We start from the raw sequence: 25,034 nt of genomic DNA on the forward strand, positions 1-25,034 counted from the left end.
CACTTGCAGTGAATTTCAGAAACTCCCCAAAAATTCTCTAAAATTCTAAAAATCATGAAAATTTGTGTAGACACTATTTAAGGCATATATTACCATGGAAAAATAGTTTTATAAGAAAATACTTCATATTTTCCAAGATTGATACAAACTTAAAAACTTGCAAAAATTTTAGTATTTTCTTCCAAGTTTGTGCTTAACTTTTTAATGGCGATTACTATCAAAAGATGACCTTCACCAAGGTTTCCAAAAATATTTTAAAAAGATTTTCAAAACGAATATCCCACCATGTTCCTTGGGCTTAATGCACATGATTTGTACATTAGTTTTTCCAATGATGGGAAAACACATAACTATGTGTTTTGATGAACTTAAAACTCAAAAGAATGCACTACATCAACATCTTGAGTTTTGTTCATCATCCTAACATCTCACTTGTATCTAATGTGCACTCAAGCACATACAAGTCACCTCATGGGTCTTTGTGAGATGTAAAGTTTGGTTTTACCCTAATCTAGGGATCATGCATATCTATCTAGGCATTTTTGAATTATAAACATTCACCAAGGATGTTACTTGTTAATTAATGTCATTAGTCCTTAATAAATAAGGAATTAAAATGATGCATGATGATGTTATGGCATACATCAACAAGAAATAATTCTCAAAAGAAAACTTCCTATAATTATATGATGTATGGATGACATGACATGATATTTTTGTGTTTTTCATAATAAGGCATGAGTGTAAACACAAATAAGTAAATATGATGTCATGGCATTTTATGGGCAAGCAAAGCATGGCAAGTTAGCATAGATAAAATACCTAGATTACCTACCTAAGTATCCTTACCCCTTAGCTAACTTAAAAACTTAAACCCTAGATTGCCCACTATTTCCCATGAAGATGTCAAAAACCAAATTTGACATTTTGTTTGCTTTTCCTAATTTGTGTCAATTTAAATTAAGCATATTCCTCAAATTTTGGCACAATTTACTCTTTTAAAGAGTAATCAATTGAGTTAAGGCTTAAATTTGTCTTTTACTTTCTAAGAATATACCAAAATCCCAACTTGATAGTTCTTATTATTTTCTTAAATTGTGTCATTTAAAATTTCATCCAATTTCTCAAAATATGACACATTTTACTCTTTCCAAGAGTAAACCCTTTATCCTTTCATTTTCAAAAGTTAATAATAATCTTGAAAATGCTCCTTGAGTGTCGACTTCATCATGATTGGGTTAACTACCCTTCCACTTAAAGTTGACACTCTCTAACCCATCTATGAGGTAGAGAAGATGCTCCTAGGAACCCAAAACCTATTGGTGCTCCTTAGATGCTCTAGGTACTCACTAGGGATAACTTCCCTAGATACCTTTCTAGTGACCTTGTTTGACTTCTTAGAAGCTTTGGTTACATTTTCTAGGTCAACCCTAGGGATTGCTTCCCTTGTGACATTCTTAGTGACTTTCTTAGACTTCTTAGAAGTCTTAGTCACATTTGTCGCAACAATACTCTTAGGGATGACCTCTCTAATATTTTTGGCTTGTCCACTAGGCCTAGGGTTGGTTCCATAACTATATGGAACCCTATGGTAAGAAATTACATCCTTCTTGGTTTTAGGTTTGTATCTCAAACCCTTATGACCATTGGATGACTTTGATACTTCTAGACCTAGGTTTTGACTCTTGGACCCTTGTGTCATATTTGTGATTTTTCTAAGAGTCCTCTCTAATTTGTCAAGTCTTGACCTTAAGACTTGATTTTCCTTGCATAATTATTCGACCTTAGGTTTGTCACTAACACCTTGATTTTTCTTCTTCTTAGGCAAATACCTAGAATCCTTAGGGTTCTTGTCTAAATTCCTATCTACCTTTCTAAACCTAGGTTGAGAGGTTTTAACATGATAAGCTACATGATTTTCCTTAACTTTATCATGTCTCCTATTTTCATGGTAAATAGCATTGAAATGATATAAATTAGAATTATCATGCTTTTTACCATTATTTAAGGAGATAGGTTCAATGAATGATACCTTCCTTTTTACCTTGGAGGCTCCCCCTTGAGTTGAGCTTCCTCCTTGAGCCTTGACTGCTTTCTTCCCCTTAGGACATTGACTCCGGTAATGTCCCTTTTGATTACACAAAAAGCACACAATGTGCTCCTTGCTCCTTTTTGTTCCGGGAGCGGTCTCCTTGGGCTTCTCCTTGCCCTTTTGTGCCACTTGACCCTTCTTCTTGGCCAATTTAGGACATTTACTTTTGTAATGCCCTTTTTCCCTACACTCAAAGTAAATGATATGATTTTTGTTATTTTCTATTGAAATTGTTATACCTTTGCTTGTAGGGGTGACATCTTCTCCTTTTGATCTGGAGGTAGAAGCTTCCTCTTGATCCGAACTTGATACTCCTCCAATAGATTTGTCTTGACTTGTGGAGGTGGAGGCTTCTTCATCCTCTTCTTCTCTTGACCCGGATGTGAGGACTTCTCCTTCTTCTTGATCCGGCGTCATCAAAAATTGCTCTCCCTCAATCCTAGAGGTGGAGGCTTCCTCATCCTCATCTTGTACATGAAATAAGGAGTATGCTCCCTCCTTGCCTTCTTCATTGCATTCTTTTAAAGATGAAGCTTCTTGGACTTCCTCTTCTTCGGAAGTTGAGCATTTCTCAACTTCGGAATTCTCCTCCTCTTGGTCTTGCTCTAATGAGTCACCCTCTTTGGATTCCTCTTGATTCGGTACAGTGGAGGGTTCTTCATGAAGCTTAGCCAACTTGTTCCAAAGCTCTTTGGCATCTTCATATTGTCCAATTTTGCATAGAATTGTGCTAGGCAATAAATTAACCAATAATTTGGTTACCTTGTCATTTGCTTCGCACCTTTGGACTTTCTCCGGGCTCCATTTGCTCCTCTTGAGAACTTTGTCCTTTGAATTCGTTGGAGATTCGAAGCCTTACATAAGAGCAAACCATTGCTCTATCTCCACCATTAAGAAGTTTTCGATCCTTGATTTCCAAAGATCGAAGCTTGTAGATGTGTACGGTGGAGCCACCCTTGTGTCAAATCCAAGTCCATCTTAGAATTACATCTTGAAGTTGAGCTTCTTGAATTCTTTGACTTTGATAATTTTGCTCCAACGTCTTCACCCTCTAGCTCTTCTTGTTATGTTTGCCCCTTCCGGCGATAATTCCGGTGAAGAGCGACCTCGCTCTGATACCACTTGTTTGGACCAAAATGTAGCTAGAGGGGGGGGGGGGGTGAATAGCTCGTCGTCGTGCTCGTGGTCGGCGTTGCTTGTTTCTTCAAAGATGTGCAGCGGAAATATACAAGAAACAACACACACAATGCTAACAAGTAGATTTACTTGGTATCCACCTCCAAAGGAGGTGACTAGTCCAAGGATCCACACACTCACACACACCTCCACTAAGAAAACCCTCCTTTATGGTAACTACCAAAGGCGGAGAAGCCCTACAAGTTCACACTACAAGAAGAAAAGGAAAGGGAAACAAAATATAGTATAAGCTTACAAGAAAACCCTAACCTTAGCTTTCTTCTTCAGTTGTAGATCCGCCTCTTGACTTGGAAAACCTCCAAGAACCTTCAAGAACTGGCGATCTGAACTTTTTGGAGAAGCTGTGGGAGCACAGTGAAGATCTGAGATGAATCAGTGAAGTTCTACCGAAGAAGACGCACGCCAACGACCTTTATCTGCGCCAACGGTCGGATCCCGATCGATTGGATTGCTCCCAATCGATCAGGGAGGCTTTGGATCGATCAACTGATCGATCCAGAGTGCCTCTGTGCTCTGGGAATTTGCCTGGATCGATCGGCCGATCGATCCAGGGCTTATCGTGACACATCGCAGCTTCCCAATCGATCCATTGATCGATTGGGACCTCTGGATCGATCAGCTGATCGATCAGCTGATCGATCCAGCAGGCTTCTGTGTGCTCGCGACTGCCTCCCAATCGATTCACTGATCGATTGGGACGAAGGCTTCTCGCGGGGACCCCCCAATTGATTGGTCGATCGATTGGGCTCCAGCCAATCGATCGGCTGATCGATCCAGCTGCTGGTTTTTGCCCAAAACCAAGTCCCAAGCCCCCCAAATCAACATCCGATCAACCTTGACCTGTTGGTACACTATGCCTAGCATTCGGTCACCCTTGACCTGCTAGGACTCCCTCACCAAGTGTCCGGTCAATCCCTTTGACCCACTTGGACTTTTCTCCTCATGCCAAGTATCCGGTCAATCCCTTTGACCTACTTAGACTTTCCATTGCCAAACTTCACTCACCGGGACTTCCCTTTTGCCTAGCTTCACTCACCAGGTCTTTCACCTAGCTCCACTCACTAGGATTTTCACCTGGCTTCACTCACCAGGATTTTCCTCTGCCTGACTTCACTCACCAGGACTTTCACCTAGCTTCACTCACTATGATTTCCTCACTGCCTAGCTTCACTCACTAGGTCTTTCACCTGGCTTCACTCACCAGGATTTTCCTCTGCCTGACTTCACTCACCAGGACTTTCACTTAGCTTCACTCACTAGGATTTCCTCACTGCCTAGCTTCACTCACTAGGTCTTTCACCTGGCTTCACTCACCAGGATTTTCGTCTTCCTGGCTTCACTCACGAGGACTTTCACCTAGCTTCACTCACCAAGACCTTCTAGTCAAGTATCCGGTCAACCTTGACCTACTTAACTCTCCTTCACATCTCAACTGGTCAACCTTGACCAAACGGGAATTGTATCAACAATCTCCCCAAATGAACAACTGCACCTGCATTGTCCATATCATCTAAACACAATATATTGTCAAACATCGAAACTCAAACCAAGATTCAAGCTTGGTCAACCAGGTCAACCTTGACCTAAGAGATATTGCACCAACAGAAGCAACCTACCGTCTCTTGCTCGAGTACTGAAGCTGAATATAAAGTTATCGCTAATGTAACGTCAGAAATTATTTGGCTACAATCTCTTCTTTCAGAATTACACTTTTTTCCAATTGCTACGCCTAAAATATGGTGTGATTATATTGGAGCAACTTATCTTATGGAAAATCCTGTTTTTCATGCTCGTACCAAACATGTAGAGATTGATTTTCATTTTGTTCGCGAGCGTGTGACGACTCGATAACTTTCAATTTCTTATATCTTTATGGAAGATCAAATTACTGATATATTTACCAAGTCATTATTTAGATAACGTTTCACCAAGTTAGCACTCAAACTCAACGTTTAGGCACTCCCGTTGAGTTTGTCGGGGATAATGACAATAATGAAAATAATCTCTAATTGATTTCAATCAATTGAGATTTATTATATTTGGCACGCAATCAAGATCGATATGAATCAAATAGGAAAAATAATATTTTCAAATATATTATATTACTATGTTTATAATTATTATGATTGTATGCCTTATTTAATCTTTCCATTATTATTTTGGATAATTTGTATAAATAAGTCTATTGGCTTTAGTAATAAGATTATCAAAAAGCTTTATATTATTTCTTTCCTCTACCTATTAATTTCTTCTCAACCCCTCTTTACTTCTGACAGTCCTCTTCCACTCTCCTCTTCGGATTATTTTGTGTTTATTGTTGGTTGGTTAGCGTTGATTATGATGTTGAATGCTCCTATCAAATTGACCTCCCAAATTTCAAATTGCATGCATTTGTTTCACTTTGATTTATCTTAGAATGTGTTTGATGAATTATCTCCTCTATTGAATAGATTTAGTTGATACAATTTCTTTAGCTTAATTTTTGCAATGCTTTGTTAGTAAGTTTTATGTTTCCATGATATTTATTCTTTGTTTGAATGTAATTAGATTAGGGTTTGTTAATTGTTTTAGGATTCTTTACATGCTTAGTTGTTTAATGCTGGTTTTGCGTTGTCTTTAATTCCTTTGCAATTATAATTTAAGTTAAGTTTTCATTACCTGTATTACTATTTTAATTCGTAGTTTTAACACTCAAATTCAAACTCCTCCATTTTCATGTCAAAAATCCAAAGCAACAATCAAGCCTAAGAACTATCATATATCATTACATTCGTTGAGAGATAACCCGAGTTATCCTTATTCTACGTAAAGATGTTCAATAATTTAATTGTAATTTGATACACCCGAATCATCCATATTCTACACATGTGTGCTCATATCAATAATCCAAATAAAAATATTTTTTTTATATTTTTCTATAATTCTTTATTTTTATTTCAATACTTTATTATTATCATATTAGTTTTAATTTATCATATTAGTCTTAATATTGATATAAAAAACATATTAATTTTAAAATAAATTTTTATTTAATTCTAAAAAATCTACTAACCCCTAAATTTAGGTCAACTAGGATCAACTTGGTCCTAACATAACCTAAATACTTCCCAATCTGCATTCGGCTTGAACTCAAAAACTCCTAATCTGAACTCAATATTTTTCGAACCCGTGCCCAAGGAAACAATTTTTCCTCCTGGGAACCAGCTGTACTACGCCCTAGGGGCTCCCTCTAGTACACCTAAGATCCAATAGTTGATGACTCTAATTAACTTGAATTTCTCACCCCCAATCATCATCTTCAACTCTCTTCCTCTCTTGCGAGCTAGTTTTGCCCTAGCAAACTTCTGCAATTTATTTTTGCTCTTAAATGCTCTAACCATTCAATTTAATAGTGTTAACTACTAAGCTAGTCCAGCTATTAGCTCTATCCGGAGCTCATTCTTGAATTAAGGCCGCATCAACTGTCTAAATACTTTGTGACCTCTCCTCAATCAGTTCTGCCCAGTTCCCTGCTTCAGCCTTTGTTGAAGCACTCGTCGATCAACTTCCCGTTCTTCACCCTTGTTCATCACATTGAAACCCTTGCCTATTGATTTGAGATTACATCTAGCAAATGCTTTCTTCCAAATGCTGGAGCACAGATCCTGCAACAAGCTCCTTAGTACAGTTCAATAAGTGGTAATTAACCCAAGTATCAAACAACAATCAAACATCTGCACATGACAAGTATTTCCAATGCACCATATCTCTAAATGATAGAAAAACAAAATCATCTTGTTTCTAAAATTCACCGCTCAAAAGGGCAAGGCACGCAATAGGCTATTGCGACAAGTACTCGATATCACATCATAAACATTACATCTCATCAGAACTCTGAAATGGAGCATTGAGAAACAAACACAGAATTTGGTGCTAGAGCACTCTCTAGCTTGACATCATCACTGAATCACAAGACTGAAGTGCTTGGTTGGCAAAATACCTCACATCGACGTCTGGGTCCTCGCTAAGTTCAACAAGACATGGGCGGACAGTCTGCTCCACCACCTGTGATCAGTTACCAGAATTGACTGATCAAAACATATTGAGAGATAACTGATACAGAAGCTCAGCTGACATTCTATTAATGCTTACAGAGTAGTCAAATATAGGTATGAGCAACTGGAGGATCTTCGCCACATTGAATTTAATGTTTGGAACCCTGGATTCGCCAAGGAATGGAACAAGTGATGATCAGTAAATTTTGAAAAATAAGAAATAAGCTACTTTATTTGTTAGTTTACCCGTCCTTTGAGGCAGTAATGATTACAGGCAAAAGCTTTTGCCAAGTTATACTAGAACCCAAGACAGGAGCTAGAAGAGAGATTGCTTGTAGAATGGTCATGCGATGCAGATAATGTTGGTTGTTTATTTTATCCAGCAACTAGTAAAAGCGACAGAGAATGTTAGATTCTTGAATAAATAAAATAATCAAATAAGAGCAACCAACCTTGAATTTTATATGAAAGTACTGTGTAAGATATTATTAATCATGAAACTAATTTGCATGACAAGTATCAACACCTTTTAGGGTAGAGAGAATGCCGAAGAGAAAAATCTCATCCCTTAAGAGGGCAAATTGATCAAAATGGTTAGTGTTGATACACCAAGATGAAATAGGGAAATGATACATAGGCATAGTGGTAAAATAGAATTGGGGATAGTGTTAAATTTTAGTGCTCGCTAAACAAAATCGCATAGGGAAATGGAAACGGTGCCAGGAGCATACTGTAGATACCAATTCTATGGTTCTTTTGCAGATTTACAGAAGACTGTAAATTCTATGGTGCCAGGAGAACTGGCAATTTTTTTGTGAGAAATAAGAGATGTCAGAAAAATAGGATGCAAATCTTGAACAAAGTTTTATGTGGTTGGTTCATGGAAAAGCAAAAAGATTTAAGCAATTTAACAAGAGGGCAGTAGAAAGCTTCTAATGACATCTAATGTGGTGTTTACTTGAATGAAAAGGAGAATAGATCAAAGGAATTAGACAAACAGGGAAATAGGAATATGAGATCCATTGACCATCTAGTATACATGACATAAGTCGCATTAATTTGCTTTCACCTTTGGTTCCATTAAAGTAAACAGGATAGGTAGATGGAATATGATACATTTTTTTCTTCTCTCATTAAATACTACTCCTATTGATATCAGAACTGATATGGAACAAGAAATTGGAGTAAATGATGGACACAAAGGAAGGACCAGCTGATGAACCTTTTTTCTGCCAGTACCAACATGTTGGACTAAATGCCAGGCATCGACATAGAGCAGCTTATACTAAATGCCAGGCATCGACATAGAGCAGCTTATACTAAATGCCAGGCATTGACAAACAGCAGCTTATAAGCCTTCTACTTCCACGCTATTGCATGTTACCCACAGCAGGAATGATAATTAACTATGCATTTTTTTTTTTCCTTCCTACAGGTTCAGAAGGACTAGAGATGGTACTAAAACAAAAGATGTGATTTGACAAGGATATTTTACAATTGCGTGCACAAGGCATGAAGACGGCATAAAAGCTCACGGCATTTATACACCCATCTTAGTTGTGTTGTCCAATGGATTGCCACTAGAACAAATTGATAAACCCTTGTCATATATACCAGTGCAACAAGGCCTCTACTGAACCAGTAGGATATAGTATGTCAATGTTTAAATTGTAAAAATAAACACTTATGAACTATGTGAACCTCTAAAAAATGCAAAAGCAGTGTACTTAACAAAATCTGTTAGGTTATATGCAGCAAATTGGTCAATGCTGCCATTTTACCATTATAGCCAATGACCAACTCCTCTATGAGTCACCAAGCTTGACAATCAGGAAGAAATTTATGATTGCACAGCTATAAGAATTGAGTTTACAGATTAGTTTAGAACAGATAACTGCAGCAATCATACACTTGGATAGGCGGAAGACAACAGAAACATGGAAGGAGGAAATGTATTGTGTAATTAAATACCTGTGGCACTATGTGTTGCATTGCCCATTCTGGGCCAAATTCCTCAGCGAGACGCTTTAAGTTATTAGCAGCTGCCTCTCGAATAGAGAAGACCTGTGAGAATTTAATGAAGTTACGAGGTGATTAAACAGAAGTCTATGAACACATGATGGCTCATCTGATACAAAAAAGAGGCATCGATAGATGATCTTCCATAGCACTTCTGTTCATTTTATTCCACAGTTTACAGGTTAAGTGTCACAGCAATCCATTTCCTTGATTAAGTAGGCAATCAAGTGTCTTGTGAGAAAAAAAGATTGCTTAGTTTTCCTGTAGTGCCTTGGTAAACAAGCATAAAGATAGTGGAACTAGAGATTGCAAGAGGTACCAAGACAAACCATACTCTGTGTAATGTTGAAAGCACACAGACTTGCAAATCAAATTCAGACGTATGTACAACACTTTAAACCCAATAAAAATAGACAGATAGATCATTTTGAAAAGTTAATTTAAATTACATGCACACTTCAACTTTATGAACATTTTGAAATTAATAAAACAAGAACGTCAACCCCAAAGCAAAAAAGGCAGTTTAGGATATCATATCAGCAACTTATAACCAAAATCTTTTATAGACATCAAATATGCAGAAATATCACATGCATATTATCATCAAATCATGTTTATGTGAATAATTTGGGATGAGTCTTATCCCTCCATTGGACTCTACAAGGCTAAATCACCATTAAGTGATCACATGCACATTTATCTATGGGATGGAATGTAGGAGCTCAGGGGCAATAGCGAAGATGAAACAATGTGAAACATGGCAATTTTCGAACAAGGGTATTTAGTCAAAACAAGAATAAAATCATTCCTACAAATAGACATGATACTGCCCATTGCCAGAAACAAAAGCAGAGAGTCAAAGGCCCAATGGAATTTGAGTCACATAAAATAGGATACCTTATCTTCAAGCCACTGCATGCAAAGAGCACCAAGTTTATCATTGAAAAAACCAATTCCCAACTGACTCGCCAACAGAGGGATATACTCAATTATGGCAAGCCGAACTCGCCAGTGTCTATCTTCTGCAAGCTCAACAATAGCTGGCAGCAAAGACTGGGAAAGCAGATCAATTCCAATTACCTGCATAACATACCTACCTAGTGGTCAGATGAAGTTTTCAGAAACAATTTTTTCAGCATTAAGCAGCCAAGCAATAGATACAGCATTTTCAAGCATAACTAGAAAGTAGTAAAAACTATCTTAACAATCATTTTAGTGGTTCAAATATAATAATCGTCCCATGGACCCATGGTTTATGTTAAATACATGGAATAATAGCCCCTTTGCCAACCAAAACTCATTACTAGATGAACTCCAAACTAGGGGGAAAAGCCAGTCTAACAATTACAATAAAGAAAAGAGTGCACCAGATGGAGTAGATTGAGTAGAGTGCTGTGCAGTGAAGGAGCAACAAGTGCTGGTTAAGATCCACCAACAACAGATGTAGGTCACAGAAGAGGACCTTATCTAAAAGATGATCCTGCAATTTGAATTGAAGAGACAAAATATTTAATAACTAATTAGGTGGAACTCAAATTTTACCCAACCCAAACAGCATCTAGACAAGTTTACATAGTATGAGTTGATAAATAATCCAAAGGTTTTGTTATCGCATAACTGCCTATGCTAGAACAGCAAATTCCACTTATTCACAAGTGTTGGACCAACTCTTTCCAAGCTTTTTTTTCTTATACACCATGAAGCAAGAAGCAATTCACACAGGATATCCACAAAAGCATGCAAACAATTCTGCAACTTGAAACAAGAAGAAACATAGAAGAAAAAATTTCCCAAAGATTATTTTGGGTTGAAAAATCGAAGAGATTAGCATTGAAGAAACATAGAAGAAAAAATTTCCCAAAGATTATTTTGGGTTGAAAAATCTGAAGGAAGAGATTAGCATTGAAGCCTAGATATCCTCAACACAAACAATAAAGCAATACAAATTAATTATCACATAGAAATTAATCAATTAATTATAAAGGGCAGCCAGTACACCAAACTCTCGTCAATGTGGTCCCGGGGAAGGATCGGACTACATTGAATCAATTGTACACAACGTTACCTTGCATTTTGCAAGAGACTGTTTTTGTGACTCGAACCCATGACCTCAGGTCATATGACAACAACTTTATCGTTGTGTCAAGACTCCCCTTCAAACAATCAATTAATTATCAATTTAATTAAGTTAAAAGTCCTAGAAATTGTAACTTGATAACTTTAGTACATTATATTTACAAGTCAAAAAAATTATAATTTAATAATTCATAAATTATAATTTAATAATTCATAAATTATAATTCAATCAAATAATAATATAACTAATAAAGTCAAGATTTTCAAATCCTGTTTAAAAGAAAAGCTCAATGTTGTCTAAGTCATTCAATTTTTTATAGATAATTTTATTTCTTAGAAAATAGTTGGAATTTTTTTAAAAGTTGTTTAATTTTTAGAAAAATTTAATAAGAGGTTTTATTCTGATGTTTTCTTTTATGAAGAATAAGTCTTAGTCAATCTATAAAGAGTTTAGGATTCCACATAAGAAGACAAATTTAGAATTAATAAATTCTGCTTTTGATTCTCTTGATGAGAGTTTTTCCTCTGGGTCTCTGGGTGAAATTTTATTTCTCTTCATGTTATGGGTGATTTAAGGGTTTAAATTTAGGTGGCATTTGGTTCTCTCCTAGGAATCAGAATGAGTATCATAGTATAGTGGAATGAGAATGGGTATGAGCTTGGGTATCATTCTTAAAAATAATGTTTGATTAGTTGAATATTTTCAATCGGAATGAATCTAAATTTCCTTTTTTACCCTTAGAGGAAAATAAGAAAAAAAATTAGATGGAAGAGAAAGTTGAATGTGAGAGAAACATATGATGAGAGAGAATGATGAGAGAGAAAGTGTGATGGGAAAAAATGGAGAGAGAGAAAGTGTGATGAGAGAAAATGAGGAGAGAGAATGCGATAGGAGAGATTGAGAAGAGAAAAAGTATGATGAGAGAGAAAGTGTGATGAGACAGAAAGAGTGATAGGAAAAAATGAAGAGAGAGAAAGTGTGATGAGAGAAAATGAGAGATTGAGAGAAAGTATGATGAGAAATGTGATGAGAGAGAAAGTGTGATGGGAAAAAATGAAGAGAGGGAAAGTGTGATGAGAGAAAATGAGGAGAGAGAGTGTGATGGAAGAGAGAGAAAGTGTGATGAGAGAAAATAGTAATAGAGATTGAGGAGAGAGAAAGTATGATGAAAAAATAAGGAGAGAATGAAGAGAGAGAAAATAATGAGAGTGTATGATGAGAGAGAATACAGAGAGAAAATCGTAGAGAATCTGTGATGAGAGAAAATGAGGAGAGAGTGTGATGAAAGAGAATGAAGAGAGAGAAAGTATGATGAGAGAAAATGAGGAGAGAGAGTGTGATGGAAGAGAATGAAGAGAGAGAAAGTGTGGTGAGAGAAAATGAGGAGAGAGAGTGTGATGGAAGAGAATGAAGAGAGAGAAAGTGTGGTGAGAGAAAATAGTAATAGAGATTGAGGAGAGAGAAAGTATGATGAAAAAATAAGGAGAGAATGAAGAGAGAGAAAATAATGAGAGAGTGTATGATGAGAGAGAATATAGAGAGAAAATCGTAGAGAATCTGTGATGAGAGAAAATGAGGAGAGAGTGTGATGAAAGAGAATGAAGAGAGAGAAAGTGTGATGAGAGGAAATATGGGGAGAGAGTATGGTATGAAAGATTGAGGAGAGAGAAAGTAAGATGAAAGAGAAAGTATGATGAGAAAATGAGAAGAGAATGAAGAGAGAAAATACTGAGAGAGTGGGTGATGAGAGAGAATATAAAGAGAAAATAATAGAGAATGCGTGATGAGAGAGAATGATGAGAGAGAAAGTATGATGAGAGAGAATGAGGAGAGAGAGTGAAATGAAAGAAAAATTGAACAAATATACTAAGGGTATTTTCGTCCAAACTTAATTCTTATTCTCATTCCATCAAAACCCAAGGGAGGAGGTGGGTTTCATCCATACCCAAATTTTTGGGATTCATTCCAAAATCTTGATTCCATTCCTATCAACCAAACACAAGATTTGGGAATGAATTCATTCCCTCATTCCCAAACCTCTAAACCAAACGCCACCTTAGTGATGCATCAATGGGTATAAGGGTTAATGTTGCATCAATAATACCCCACTCACCTTCACAGCAATTGATATGTCAAATCCTGTAGCAGTGAGAGTTATAGTTGATGTGGATACAAAGATAATGAAGTCAAATCTTAGTAAAAGGAAGAGGGTAGCAATGGTGGAGAAAATGGATGAGGTTGGGCTCTGATTTTAATGGGTATGAATCATGCACTTCGGTCACTGATCTTGCTGTGAGATTAGATAAGTATAGGAGAAAACTTATTATTTCATAGACTCCAAGAGCAATGTAAAGCAATCTCTTTTTAGGCTTTTACAATAGGCTTTTGGGCATAATATATTGTGTATTAAGAATAGTCAAATAGAAACAAAATAAAATTGTGTTACATACCAATGAACAAATTTATTTTTAAAAAGGTCATTTTGTTTATGCCATCCCATTCTCCACAGGCAAACTACCTTGAGGTATAAAACAGCCTATATATTTTGTCCTAATGAAGTCTTCGTGTTAAAAATGATTTCTCTAATCTAATAAAACCTCCTCTTTGTATGAATTTGTATTTTATATGCAGATCCACATAGGATATATGCAGATAAGAATACAAAATGGTAATGTGGAATACTATTGTTCCGATAGGAAATTCCATGCAGTAGTGAGGACTTCTTGCAAAGGGAATGCATATAAAACAGGAGGAAAGAATGCCAACCAAAATGTTCGCCCACCTGATTAACTTGCTCAAGTTTGCTAATGATATTGAGTCGAACATCTGGGAATTCGTCTTTGAGCATAGACAGAAAAATAGGAAGAAGTTGTTCAATAGTAGCATCCTACACAAATGCATCAAATGTTAGATATCTGAAACAATCATATTACAAGAACATATGACAAATGACACTAACACATAAATATCAAGTAAAAAAAGGAAACCATGAAATCATTCAACTGGCGCTATTCAAATTTTACATGATAGCCATCATATGAAAGTGTATATTGGTAGATATAGAGGTATGGAAGGCACAATTGGGCAAAAATACCAACATGAAGAGAAAAAGTTGGTCAAGAAATAGTTTGACAGAAGACTTATTCTACAGATGATGACAATAGAGCTTAATGTATTTGGTTATCATCAAACAAAAAGTTTGTCAGACAAAAGACAATCTACTATAAATGAGATTAAATTGTTAATTGATATATTCATATTAAAACATGCCAAAAGCCAGCAAGAAGAAGAAATAATAATCCCATCATTAAAACCTACATCTGGAAGGCAACAATGTGCACCATACGTGGAAAGCCTTGACCAAATTAACAATTCAATCCATTCAATTTCACAAATTTAAGCATAAGAGAAAAGACAAACATTTAAATATAGATTAACAATTCAATCCATTTGGTTTCACAAACATAGGCAGAACAGAAAAGCCAAACACTTAATGATAAATCAACAACCATATGATTACACAAACTTAAAGAGCAGAAGAACAGCCCAACACTTAGTTATGACTATATAAATGTGGTACTGAACCATAAAAGTAACATGAAACAAATTAAGACAAAGTACCAATCATGAAATAGCAAACACATGCATTCGAAAGGCTATTTGTGGCCTTTTTCAATTTAAACAAATAGTATCAATACCTTCCCCAAGACTGGAGCCATTCCCATAATAACCGAAGCCAAAGCCGAGCGTACATGCTGGGAAGAATCAGATGATAATTCCTGCAGAAGGCACACAGAAAGCTTACAAAACATAGCCAGCCGAACAAACAATAGTTTCTAGGCAGGTAACCATGAAACCTCACATAGATCAAATGAATCCACCATGCTAGGCATACCTTCACACAAGGGAGAATATGCTGGATTGCAAGTTGAGAGTTCAAGATCCAGCAAAATTTAGTCACATTTCCAGCAGCAGCTATACGCACTTCAGCCTCGTTATCTCGAAGAAGCCGTACATAAGCAGGCACCAAATAAGAGCTTCAATAGATAAGATATAATCTCAGATGGAGCATAAAAAAAAGGTAATCTTTTGATATACAAAATTCCCTTTACCTTGTAGGTTCAGATCCAACAGCTTCACAAAGTTCATATAACTGATTAGCAACCATATAGCGCACACGCCATGATTTATCCTATTCAAAAGGTGTACTTATTACAGTATCTGGAAATGTGCTAAAAAATAGCTAAGAACTATACAAAGAACATGCAATAAGAACAAGAACCACAAACCAAAACAGTCACCAAATTGCATAAGTTATAAAATGAAGCATATGTATAGGCATGCAACCATACGGCATATATCTTATCTATTTCGAGTTGGTTAAAAGGAATATCTACCTGGGAGAAATTAACAATGACTGGAAGAATGTGCGCAACACAATCTTGTGGTTCCAATAACTTCCCAAGGGCAGCACAGCCCTCAACAGCCAACAGGCGGACTGAATCTTGATCTGACACAAAATGTACTTGTTGGAATAAAGAGTTTTTTAATATTCATGATATTTCAGGAGAATTACATATGCTTATATAACCACACAACCCTAAGCATCAACTTATTAACAAAAGATAAAAAGACTTATCTACCCTTGCTTCTCACAACACTCCCCCTCAAGTTGAACATATATATCAAACATGTTTAACTTGCTAAGAGAAGAGTCAAACACAACTTGGGGTATAGCTTTTGTAAACATATCAGCAAGTTGATCCTCAGACTTAACATAAGGCAGACATAGCTCTCCAGAATCAAGTCTCTCCCGAATAAAGTGACGGTCAATCTCAATGTGTTTAGTCCGGTCATGTTGTACTGGATTATTTGCAATATTGATTGCTGCCTTGTTATCGCAATACAACCTGAGAGGTAATTCAACCTTTAATCCTATGTCTGTCAACAGAAAACTCAGCCACAACATCTCTGCAAGACCATGTGCCATGGCTCGATATTCAGCTTCAGCACTGGACCGTGCACAAACATTTTGTTTCTTACTCCTCCAAGTTACCAAGTTTCCTCCCAAAAAAGTGCAATAGCCAGAAGTGGACCTTCTATCATCTCGAGAACCAGCCCAGTCTGCATCAGAATAACATTCCACCTTCAAATCACCACCTCCTTTAAACAGCAAGCCTTTTCCAGGACATGATTTCAAGTACCTTAGAATCCTGTCAACAGCCTTCATGTGGATAGTTTTAGGAGCATGCATGTACTGGCTTACTACACTAACAGCATAGGTGATGTCAGGCCTAGTCATAGATAAATAGAGTAATTTTCCAACCAGCCTTTGATACGTTCCCTTTTCCAGACTTGTAAGATCTTCCCCACTAGAACTAGTAAGATCATGATTTACTTCTATAGGAGTAGACGCTGGCCGAGAACCCAGCTTCCCTGTCTCCTTGAGTAAGTCCAACACATATTTTCTCTGACATACATAGATTCCTTTCTTTGATCGAGCGACTTCAATACCCAGGAAGTACTTCAATGATCCAAGGTCTTTAATTTCAAATTCTGATGTTAACTTGGACTTAAGAGCTTGGATTTCTACCTCATCATCCCCTGTAACTATCATATCATCCACATAAACCAAAAGAATGGTAGTGCTGTCCTTTTTCCTTTTTATAAAGAGTGTATGATCAGCATTCCCTTGTTTAAAACCAAACAATATCATGACTTTGCAAAACCTATCAAACCATGCTCTGGGAGATTGTTTAAGCCCATACAAAGCTTTTCTTAGCTTGCAAACCTTTCCTTTTGTTTCAATTCCAGGCGGTGGCAACATGTATACTTCTTCATAAAGGTCACCATTCAAGAAGGCATTTTTAACATCTAACTGAAATAGAGGCCAATCATATTGAGCAGCAAGAGAAAGAATTACCCTGACCGAGTTCAGCTTTGCAACTGGTGCGAAAGTTTCCAAGTAATCTACCCCATATGTTTGGGTGAATCCCTTGGCAACAAGTCTGGCTTTATATCTAATCACTTCACCCTCTGAGTTATACTTGATAGCATAGACCCATTTAGAACCAACCAAGTTCTTCCCCTTTGGGGGATCAACTAATTCCCAAGTACCATTTCTGTTAAGAGCCTCCATTTCTTCGTTCATTGCTTCCTGCCACCTTAAATCCCTTACAGCTTCATAATAGGAAGAAGGTATAGCATGGTTTGATAATTGTGAAACAAATGCATGATATGAAGGAGACAAACGAGAGTATGAAACATGGTTGGAGATAGGATGTTGAGTACATGACCTGACACCTTTTCTAACAGCAACCGGAAGGTCCAGCTCGTTCATATTTAGAGGTGCGGTTGACTCAACTGATGAGGATAAATGCTTCACAGGATCAGGAGCCAGAGCATCCGATTCAGCCAGCCGATCAATAGTAGGGTCTTGCTTGTGTCTTCGTCGTTTATAAGTAATAATATTTGGTGAAGACTGTGCTCCCAGTGATGGAGCATCTTTTCCCAGTGATGGGGCATCTTTTCTATTTTCTATGACATCCAGTGGAATAGGAGAAGAAACCACTTGAGGAACGACCACTTGAGGCACAAAGGAAGAGGTAATATTCTCCCCCTGAGGATGTGACTGAGGAGAATAATAAGACTCAGACTCAAAGAAAGTAACATCCTTCAAGATATATCTCGTCCTAGTAATAGGATCAAAGCACTTGTAGCCTTTCTGACAAGTGGAATACCCTATAAAAACTCCTCGTATAGAACGAGGATCAAGTTTAGAAGATTTGGGACCAAGAACATGTATAAAACAAAGTGAACCAAAAACCCGAGGTGTAAGGGAGAACAACTCTACGCTAGGATGAAGAATAGTGAGAGGACACCGGTTCCCGAGACCTTTAGATGGCAATCGATTGATGAGATAAGCAGCGGCAAGAACAGCATCCGCCCAGAAATATTTGGGTAAGTGACGTTGAAATAAAAGTGCACGGGTTGTTTCAAGAATATGACGATTCTCTCTCGGCCACTCCATTTTGTTGTGGTGTGTAGGGACAAGATGACTCGTGAAGAATTCTTGAGTCTTCAGGAAAAGTATTTAGAGACTGTGCAAAGTACTCACGGGCATTGTCAGAACGAAGAATCTTCACCTTTGAGTTAAATTGGGTTTCAACCATTCTACAAAAATTTTGAATGAGACGAGGAAGTTCTTCCCTGGTTTTCATCAAATAAAGTCATGTACAATGGGTGTAATCATCAATAAAAGATAGAAAATATCGATAGTCATCCAAAGAAGTCACAGGAGAGGGCCCCCACACATCCGAATGAACAAGATCAAATGGAGACAAATTCTTCTTTAAAGACTCAGAAAAATGTGTTCTACAATGTTTGGATAACTGACAGATTTCACATTGAAATGACTGAAGAGAAACAGAAAGGAACAGACTAGGGAATAAAATTTTCAAAGACTGAAAAGACAAATGTCCCAACCGAGAATGCCATAAAAGAATTTCTTGATGCTTAGTTCCCAAACACTTGGCTGCAGATTTCAGAGCAGATGTTGTTTCAAGCTGATAATAATAAAGACCCCCTACTTCACGGCCAGTCCCAATCGTCTGCTTGGTCTCGAGATCCTGGAAGACACAATGATCAGGGAAAAAGGTTACGGAGCAGTGTAGTTGTTTAGTAATGCTACTAACAGAAAGTAAATTAATAGAGACGGAAGGAACGTGAAGTGCAGAGGATAGGAAAAAATGATCTGTAAGTTTTATGGAACCTTTGCCAGCAACAGTGGCTTTGGTTCCATCTGCAATGATCACTTTCTCCTGCCCAGAGGATAAAGAATAAGAAATAAAGGAGTTAGCAGCATTTGTCATGTGATCCGTAGCTCCTGAATCAATGACCCAGGGGCTGTAACACTTAATCCCAGGCCACGGATACCTGTGTGCGCTTGAAATGGAGTAGAATCTGCAGGAGTAGAGGCCGAAGATGAAGCCTGAAGCCAAGAGAGAAGATGCTGGAGGTTAACAATATCAGTAGAAGACAATCCCGTGATAGAGGACACAGAGGAACCAATAGTCTCTTCACTTTCTAACTTTTGGATAGCAATATTACTACTATTAGGAGTCTTCTTAGCATTGTGCTTAAATTTTTCAGGTTTCTTTTCTGGATATTTTTCCCAACAGAAATCTGAATCATGATTAGTTCTCTTGCAGTGCCGACAAAATCTGTCCCCTTGTCTTTTAGTTCCCCCAGGCCGAAACTTGTTTGCAGAACCAATAAAGACAGAGGTCTCCCCAATCGGAGGACCTCCCGTGGAAATCCCCTTGTTGTTCATGGTCCTTTTTCTACCTTCTTCACTTAGAATTTTGTAGTAAACCTGTTCTAGAGAAGGAGTAGGATCAAGACCAAGAATTTGCCCTTTTAAACTCTCAAACTCTGCAGTAAGTCCATCTAAAAATTTAATAATTCTATCTTTTTCCAGAAGCTTTAAATATCTCTGATGATCATCAGTGGAACTCCAATTTTCCATCCGGTAGTAGTCAAACTCATCCCACAGTCCCTTCAGAGTAGCAAAATAGTTGGTGACTGACATAGAACCTTGTTCAAGTTTGAAAATTTGACTACTGATCTGATAAGTACGCAACATATCATGTCGACGTCCATACATCTGCTCTAGTGTCTTCCACATGTCGTACGCTGTTTTGTTATGAAGAATGACTTGTTTGATGTCAGAATTAACAGAGTCAAGCATCCAAGTCATTAATTGAATATTGTCACGCCGCCAAGTGCGAAAACTAGGATCCTTTTCATCTGGTTTCACTTTAGTGCCATGAAGAATATCAAGTTTATCATGGCCTTCGACATAAAGTTCAACAGCAACTGCCCAAGATGCATAATTTGTCTCAGACAATTTTTCTGATACTATCTGAAGATCGGACCCTCCAGTGCCTGCCATTGTGAAAACCGGTTGTACCTGTCCTGAAGAAGACATAGGGTTCGCAGAAATCCCCGAGGTTTCGCTAGCGTTGTCCGCCATTAAAATTTTTCTAGAAGGGGCGGCGGCAATAGACTGGGCTGAAGAAAAAGAATTCGAGAGAAGGTGAAGTACAGGAATTCACAGTCGTTTGAAGAAGTTGCTGCTCTCCGGTGACCAGCAGATCACTACAGTTTGCCGGTGAAGTTGGGGCGGTGGCAACCTTGTGGGCACCTTCGGGAAGGAGATCTGCACGTGGCAGAGAGAAGGGAAGAAAGCTTGGTCGGCGCCAGGAGATCGCGATGAAGAAAGGAAGAGGAAAGCTTGGTCGGCGCTAGGGCAAAGAGGAAGAAGATGCGTCGACAGCTAGGGTTAGGGTTAGGGATCGGAACTTTGCTCTGATACCAGGTTGGAATAAAGAGTTTTTTAATATTCATGATATTTTAGGAGAATTACATATGCTTATATAACCACACAACCCTAAGCATCAACTTATTAACAAAAGATAAAAAGACTTATCTACCCTTGCTTCTCACAAGGGTACTCAACAAGCATTATACATACATGACATACAAGAAAAGGAAACCAACAGCACCAGGTAACATTAGTATGGTTTCCATTAAAGAAATTGGCCAATACTAAAGATAGCCACCAGAATCATGCAATTTACAAATAATCAACGAGGAGGGGTGTAAAAATCCAAGGCGCGGAGAGAAATCAACACCCAAAATCACAGGAACAGTGTCATAAATAAGCCTTCATTCTATCAAAGTTGAAGTTACTTTGTGATAAGCAAATAAGATACCCTAGGTTTACATTGCAAAGCATTAGGGAATAAGAAATCAGTTAGGATTACTTAAGTATGTCAGACCTTATTTAAAAGATATTGGTAAAATCAATGGCCCTTTATATAATAAAACATCTTAAACAAGACAGAGATATTTTAACCAACAAAATATAGGTCTAGTTAAACAAATCAAGAATATGGTCCAATACTTACCTATGTTAACACTCCCTCTAGACTCAGACTATTTAGTCATAGAAACTGATGGCTGTGAAATAGGATGGGGTGGAGCATTATTTAACCAATCTTCTAAGTACAACCCAAAAACTTCAGAATCTCTTTGTAGATATGCTTTTGGCAAATATAAGGAAAAGGGGCATCTTACTTCTTTAGATTATGAATTCTAGCAATAATCTATTGTCTAGAAGCTTTTATGTTATTCATCTATAGTAAACCTGAGATTACACTTAGAACAGACTGTGAAGCTATAGTAAAATATAGCCAGCAAACTAAAGAAACTCGAAAAGGACTTGGCTCTAAAAGATGGATAAAATTTATAGATGTTATTCTCAATAAAGGGTTAAAAATTAAATGGGAACATATAAAAGGAACTAATAATTCCTTAGCTTATACTTTATCCCGCTTGTTAACTTGATGTGTTTCATTTCAGGAATGGACAAACAAAAGAAAGTTCGAACTTATGGTATTAAAACCATGAAATTTGGTATACATGAACTTCCTCAATACTCCAGAAAAGAAGATACTTTTCAGTTCTCCATAAGAACTCAACTTGATCCAGTACAACAATGTCTGGAACATACTAACTTCTCCAGGAATAGCTAATCAGAAAATAGCTATTAGTAATGTCCTTTCTAATTACTTCTTGACTATCTTACAAAAACCTTTGGGCAAAAAATTTTCTTGTTATGCTATTCTTTCAAGTCCTTATGCCGGACTGTATGCCAACTGGGATGAAGTTAAGGTACTTTTACCTGAAGAAAATAAACCTTCATATAAAGGCTTCTACTCAGTCAATGAAGCCTATGACTTACTGAGAACTACTTTGGGCCTAAACTTTACCATTAGCCCAGTACTGTAGACCGATGGAAAGATACAAGAAGATAAGTCTTACTTAATGGCAACAACACTTCCTACCCCTACCCGACTTGGTACTGATTTATTATCGGTTCCACAAAAACCGATAATTTATCAATCACTTAAAATACTTCAAGCCAACAAAGGAAGAAAAGATACTTTATTTTCTGTCAATACTTTGCCAGAAGATATACGTACTTACATCCAAAGTATGGGTGATACTTCTACTTTCAAACACTTCCTAGAATCGGAAGAAGCACTTAACTGGTCCCATCAAAATCCTCCACCAGGAATCACTATTACTTACGGGAAAGAATATACTTACAAAATTACTTGTACCAAGGCTTTCCCTCGATGTTCTAAACCAGACATGACAGACTTTGGATTGTAGATGTCAGTTACTTTACTCTTTCAGAAAAGCTAATATCCATTATGAACAATTTAAATAGAAGAATTATAGAGGAAGACTTATTACTCCCTTTACTTTAATGACCTATAAACTTCTACAACAACTTTGGGTTCACAATTTGGACTCCATACAAATTTTTCCTAAACTACTTGGGAGAATTGTTCAACATATACTTGAAGAAAAAGAAGCTCTAGTTTTGTGCACTTTTGATAGTTCTCCGCCTGAATGGAGAAACTTACAAACTGAGCCAGCTAGACATTTAATCAAACTTGATGTACAAGGACTTAATATTCAATTACTGCCATTTGAAAGAGAATGGACTTCTCCAAAAGCACTTGAAGAACAACTTAAGCATTGGAGAGCTTCTATTCAAGGAAGTTCTTGGCTCTGGGATCCTTATCAAGATCCATTAGAGTATACTTTGGTCGGAGAAACCTTCACGGGAAAAAATTTATTGACCTAAAAACTTTAGCACGGTGTTTTTTTCGTTTGACTACTCCACTCAACATTCAATCCTTTGCCAATTTTACTAGAAGAAAAATACGGCATGGTTCGAAAAATAGAAAACAAAAACACCATCAGCTACAATTTCTACATCTACATTACCACCCTCCATGGGCTCTATTGAAGAAGTCAATCTAATCAATATGATCGAATTATGACGACATACAATAAACGTAAAATGTAAACCATGACGATCAAAAGCACTCCTAACCAGCATGAGTCAGCATCCAGAACCTTCTCATCCTCTCTATAAAAGCCCCTTTCTCCTCTCCTCCAAGCAAGCAAGAGACACATGAGAAGCAGACGCACCTCCAAAGCAAACTCTCTCCTCTAGTCTCTGTAAGCTTGTAATGCCCCACTAAACCTGTAAGTCTTCATATAATTTTCTTTCTGCAATTTGTACATTATGCTTGTATATTAGTATTGTATATTTTCATGGCTGAGCAAAAATGTTGTCTCTAAGCCTCAGGGCTTTGCTTTCTTCATCTCTAAGTCAAAAGTCCTCAGTCCTTATCGGAGTATATCTTTGTAGAAATGTAACTAGCTAAGAGAGACGACGGAATTATAGCCCTTCAGTTTTGTAAATCTTGTGTTGGCTAGGTAAGGCAATCAGCAAAGTGCTACCGTAAGACCTGAAGATAGCCAGGATAAGAAACCAAAGGACTACTAACCATTCTAGAGGCTCTCTACTAGGTGAGGTTGACTAGTGAGATTTAGAGAGAAGAAGCAAAAAAAAAAAAAACTAAGATTTAGAGCCATTATACAGTCAAGAAAAACCCAATAGCATCCCACAACAAAATTGAAGCTTAGCCGAAACCCAAATTGAAGCTTTAAACTTGGTATTAGAGCAACAAGAACTTGGACTGTCAGTGGTAGACCAGACTTTGTATGAATACAATTTCAAGTTAGACTATCTAGATCTTGCCTTAAAATACTGGTGCATACTTTACATTCTGATAAGGCACACTTAAACTCGTTAACTGATTTACTTTTAAATCTAGGATTGTCTTTAGAAACTCATTGTCAACTTTTAGAACAAAAGGTGGAAAACTTGGTTGCACACCAACTTCAACAACAAAATCTTTTATCAGAAGTATTAAAAAATCTTGATTACTTAAAAGTATCTCAAAATTTAGTAACACAAATGGTACAAACGAAATTATCTCCTTTACATAAGGAAACCCAAAACTTAGATACAGACTCGAAACAACTATTACTTCAATCAAAAGATTTGATTGTAAGCAACAAAATTCAACTTTATGAAAAACTCGATACTTTACAACATTTACTAGAATAAATCAAATATAAATGAACAAATTGAAATATGAAAATTCAAATTATGATGAAGTTGTAGACTACACAAACCAATTTTCTACTATAGTGTTATTTTGTTGTATTTGTATTTGATCCCCTTTTCCAGTAAGTTCTATTTGGCAATAACTGTCTTCCTTGGTAGTAGAAAATTGTTTTGTGTAGTTTACAGCTTCATCATAATGTGAATTTTCATATTTCAATTTGTTCATTTATATTTGATTTCTTCTAGTAGATGATGTAAAGTTTCGAGTTTTTCATAAAGTTGAGTTTTGTTGCTTACAATCAAATCTTTTGATTGAAGCAATAGTTGTTTTGAGTCTGTATCTATGTTTTGGGTTTTCTTATGTAAAGGAGATAGTTTCGTTTGTACCGTTTGTGTTACTAAATTTTGAGATACTTTTAAGTAATCAAGATTTCTTAATACTTCTGATAAAAGTTTTTGTTATTGAAGTTGATGTACAACTAGGTTTTCCACCTTTTGTTCTAAAAGTTGACAATGAATTTATAAAGACAGTCCTAGACTTAAAAGTAAATTAGT

The 25,034-nt window shown here is 36.9% G+C and overlaps 1 protein-coding gene across 1 annotated transcript in view; it reads right to left on the bottom strand.

Annotated features, from left to right (window-relative positions):
* Positions 1 to 7,009: 7,009 nt before the first annotated feature.
* The window catches only part of LOC122028588 (serine/threonine-protein phosphatase 2A 65 kDa regulatory subunit A beta isoform-like), a 35,064-nt gene continuing 17,039 nt past the window's right edge, over positions 7,010 to 25,034 (bottom strand). The window contains exons 4-13 of the mRNA XM_042587430.1: positions 15,817 to 15,929; positions 15,532 to 15,611; positions 15,315 to 15,456; positions 15,118 to 15,198; positions 14,202 to 14,306; positions 10,240 to 10,422; positions 9,295 to 9,387; positions 7,570 to 7,709; positions 7,421 to 7,487; positions 7,010 to 7,333 (exon numbers count right to left, since the gene is read on the bottom strand). Coding sequence (XP_042443364.1) covers positions 7,214 to 7,333; positions 7,421 to 7,487; positions 7,570 to 7,709; positions 9,295 to 9,387; positions 10,240 to 10,422; positions 14,202 to 14,306; positions 15,118 to 15,198; positions 15,315 to 15,456; positions 15,532 to 15,611; positions 15,817 to 15,929 — 1,124 coding nt within the window. The 3' untranslated portion in view covers positions 7,010 to 7,213. The remainder of the gene's footprint in view (positions 7,334 to 7,420; positions 7,488 to 7,569; positions 7,710 to 9,294; positions 9,388 to 10,239; positions 10,423 to 14,201; positions 14,307 to 15,117; positions 15,199 to 15,314; positions 15,457 to 15,531; positions 15,612 to 15,816; positions 15,930 to 25,034) is intronic.

This window comes from Zingiber officinale, chromosome 10B, assembly GCF_018446385.1.
Source record: "Zingiber officinale cultivar Zhangliang chromosome 10B, Zo_v1.1, whole genome shotgun sequence".
Lineage (NCBI taxonomy): Eukaryota > Viridiplantae > Streptophyta > Magnoliopsida > Zingiberales > Zingiberaceae > Zingiber > Zingiber officinale.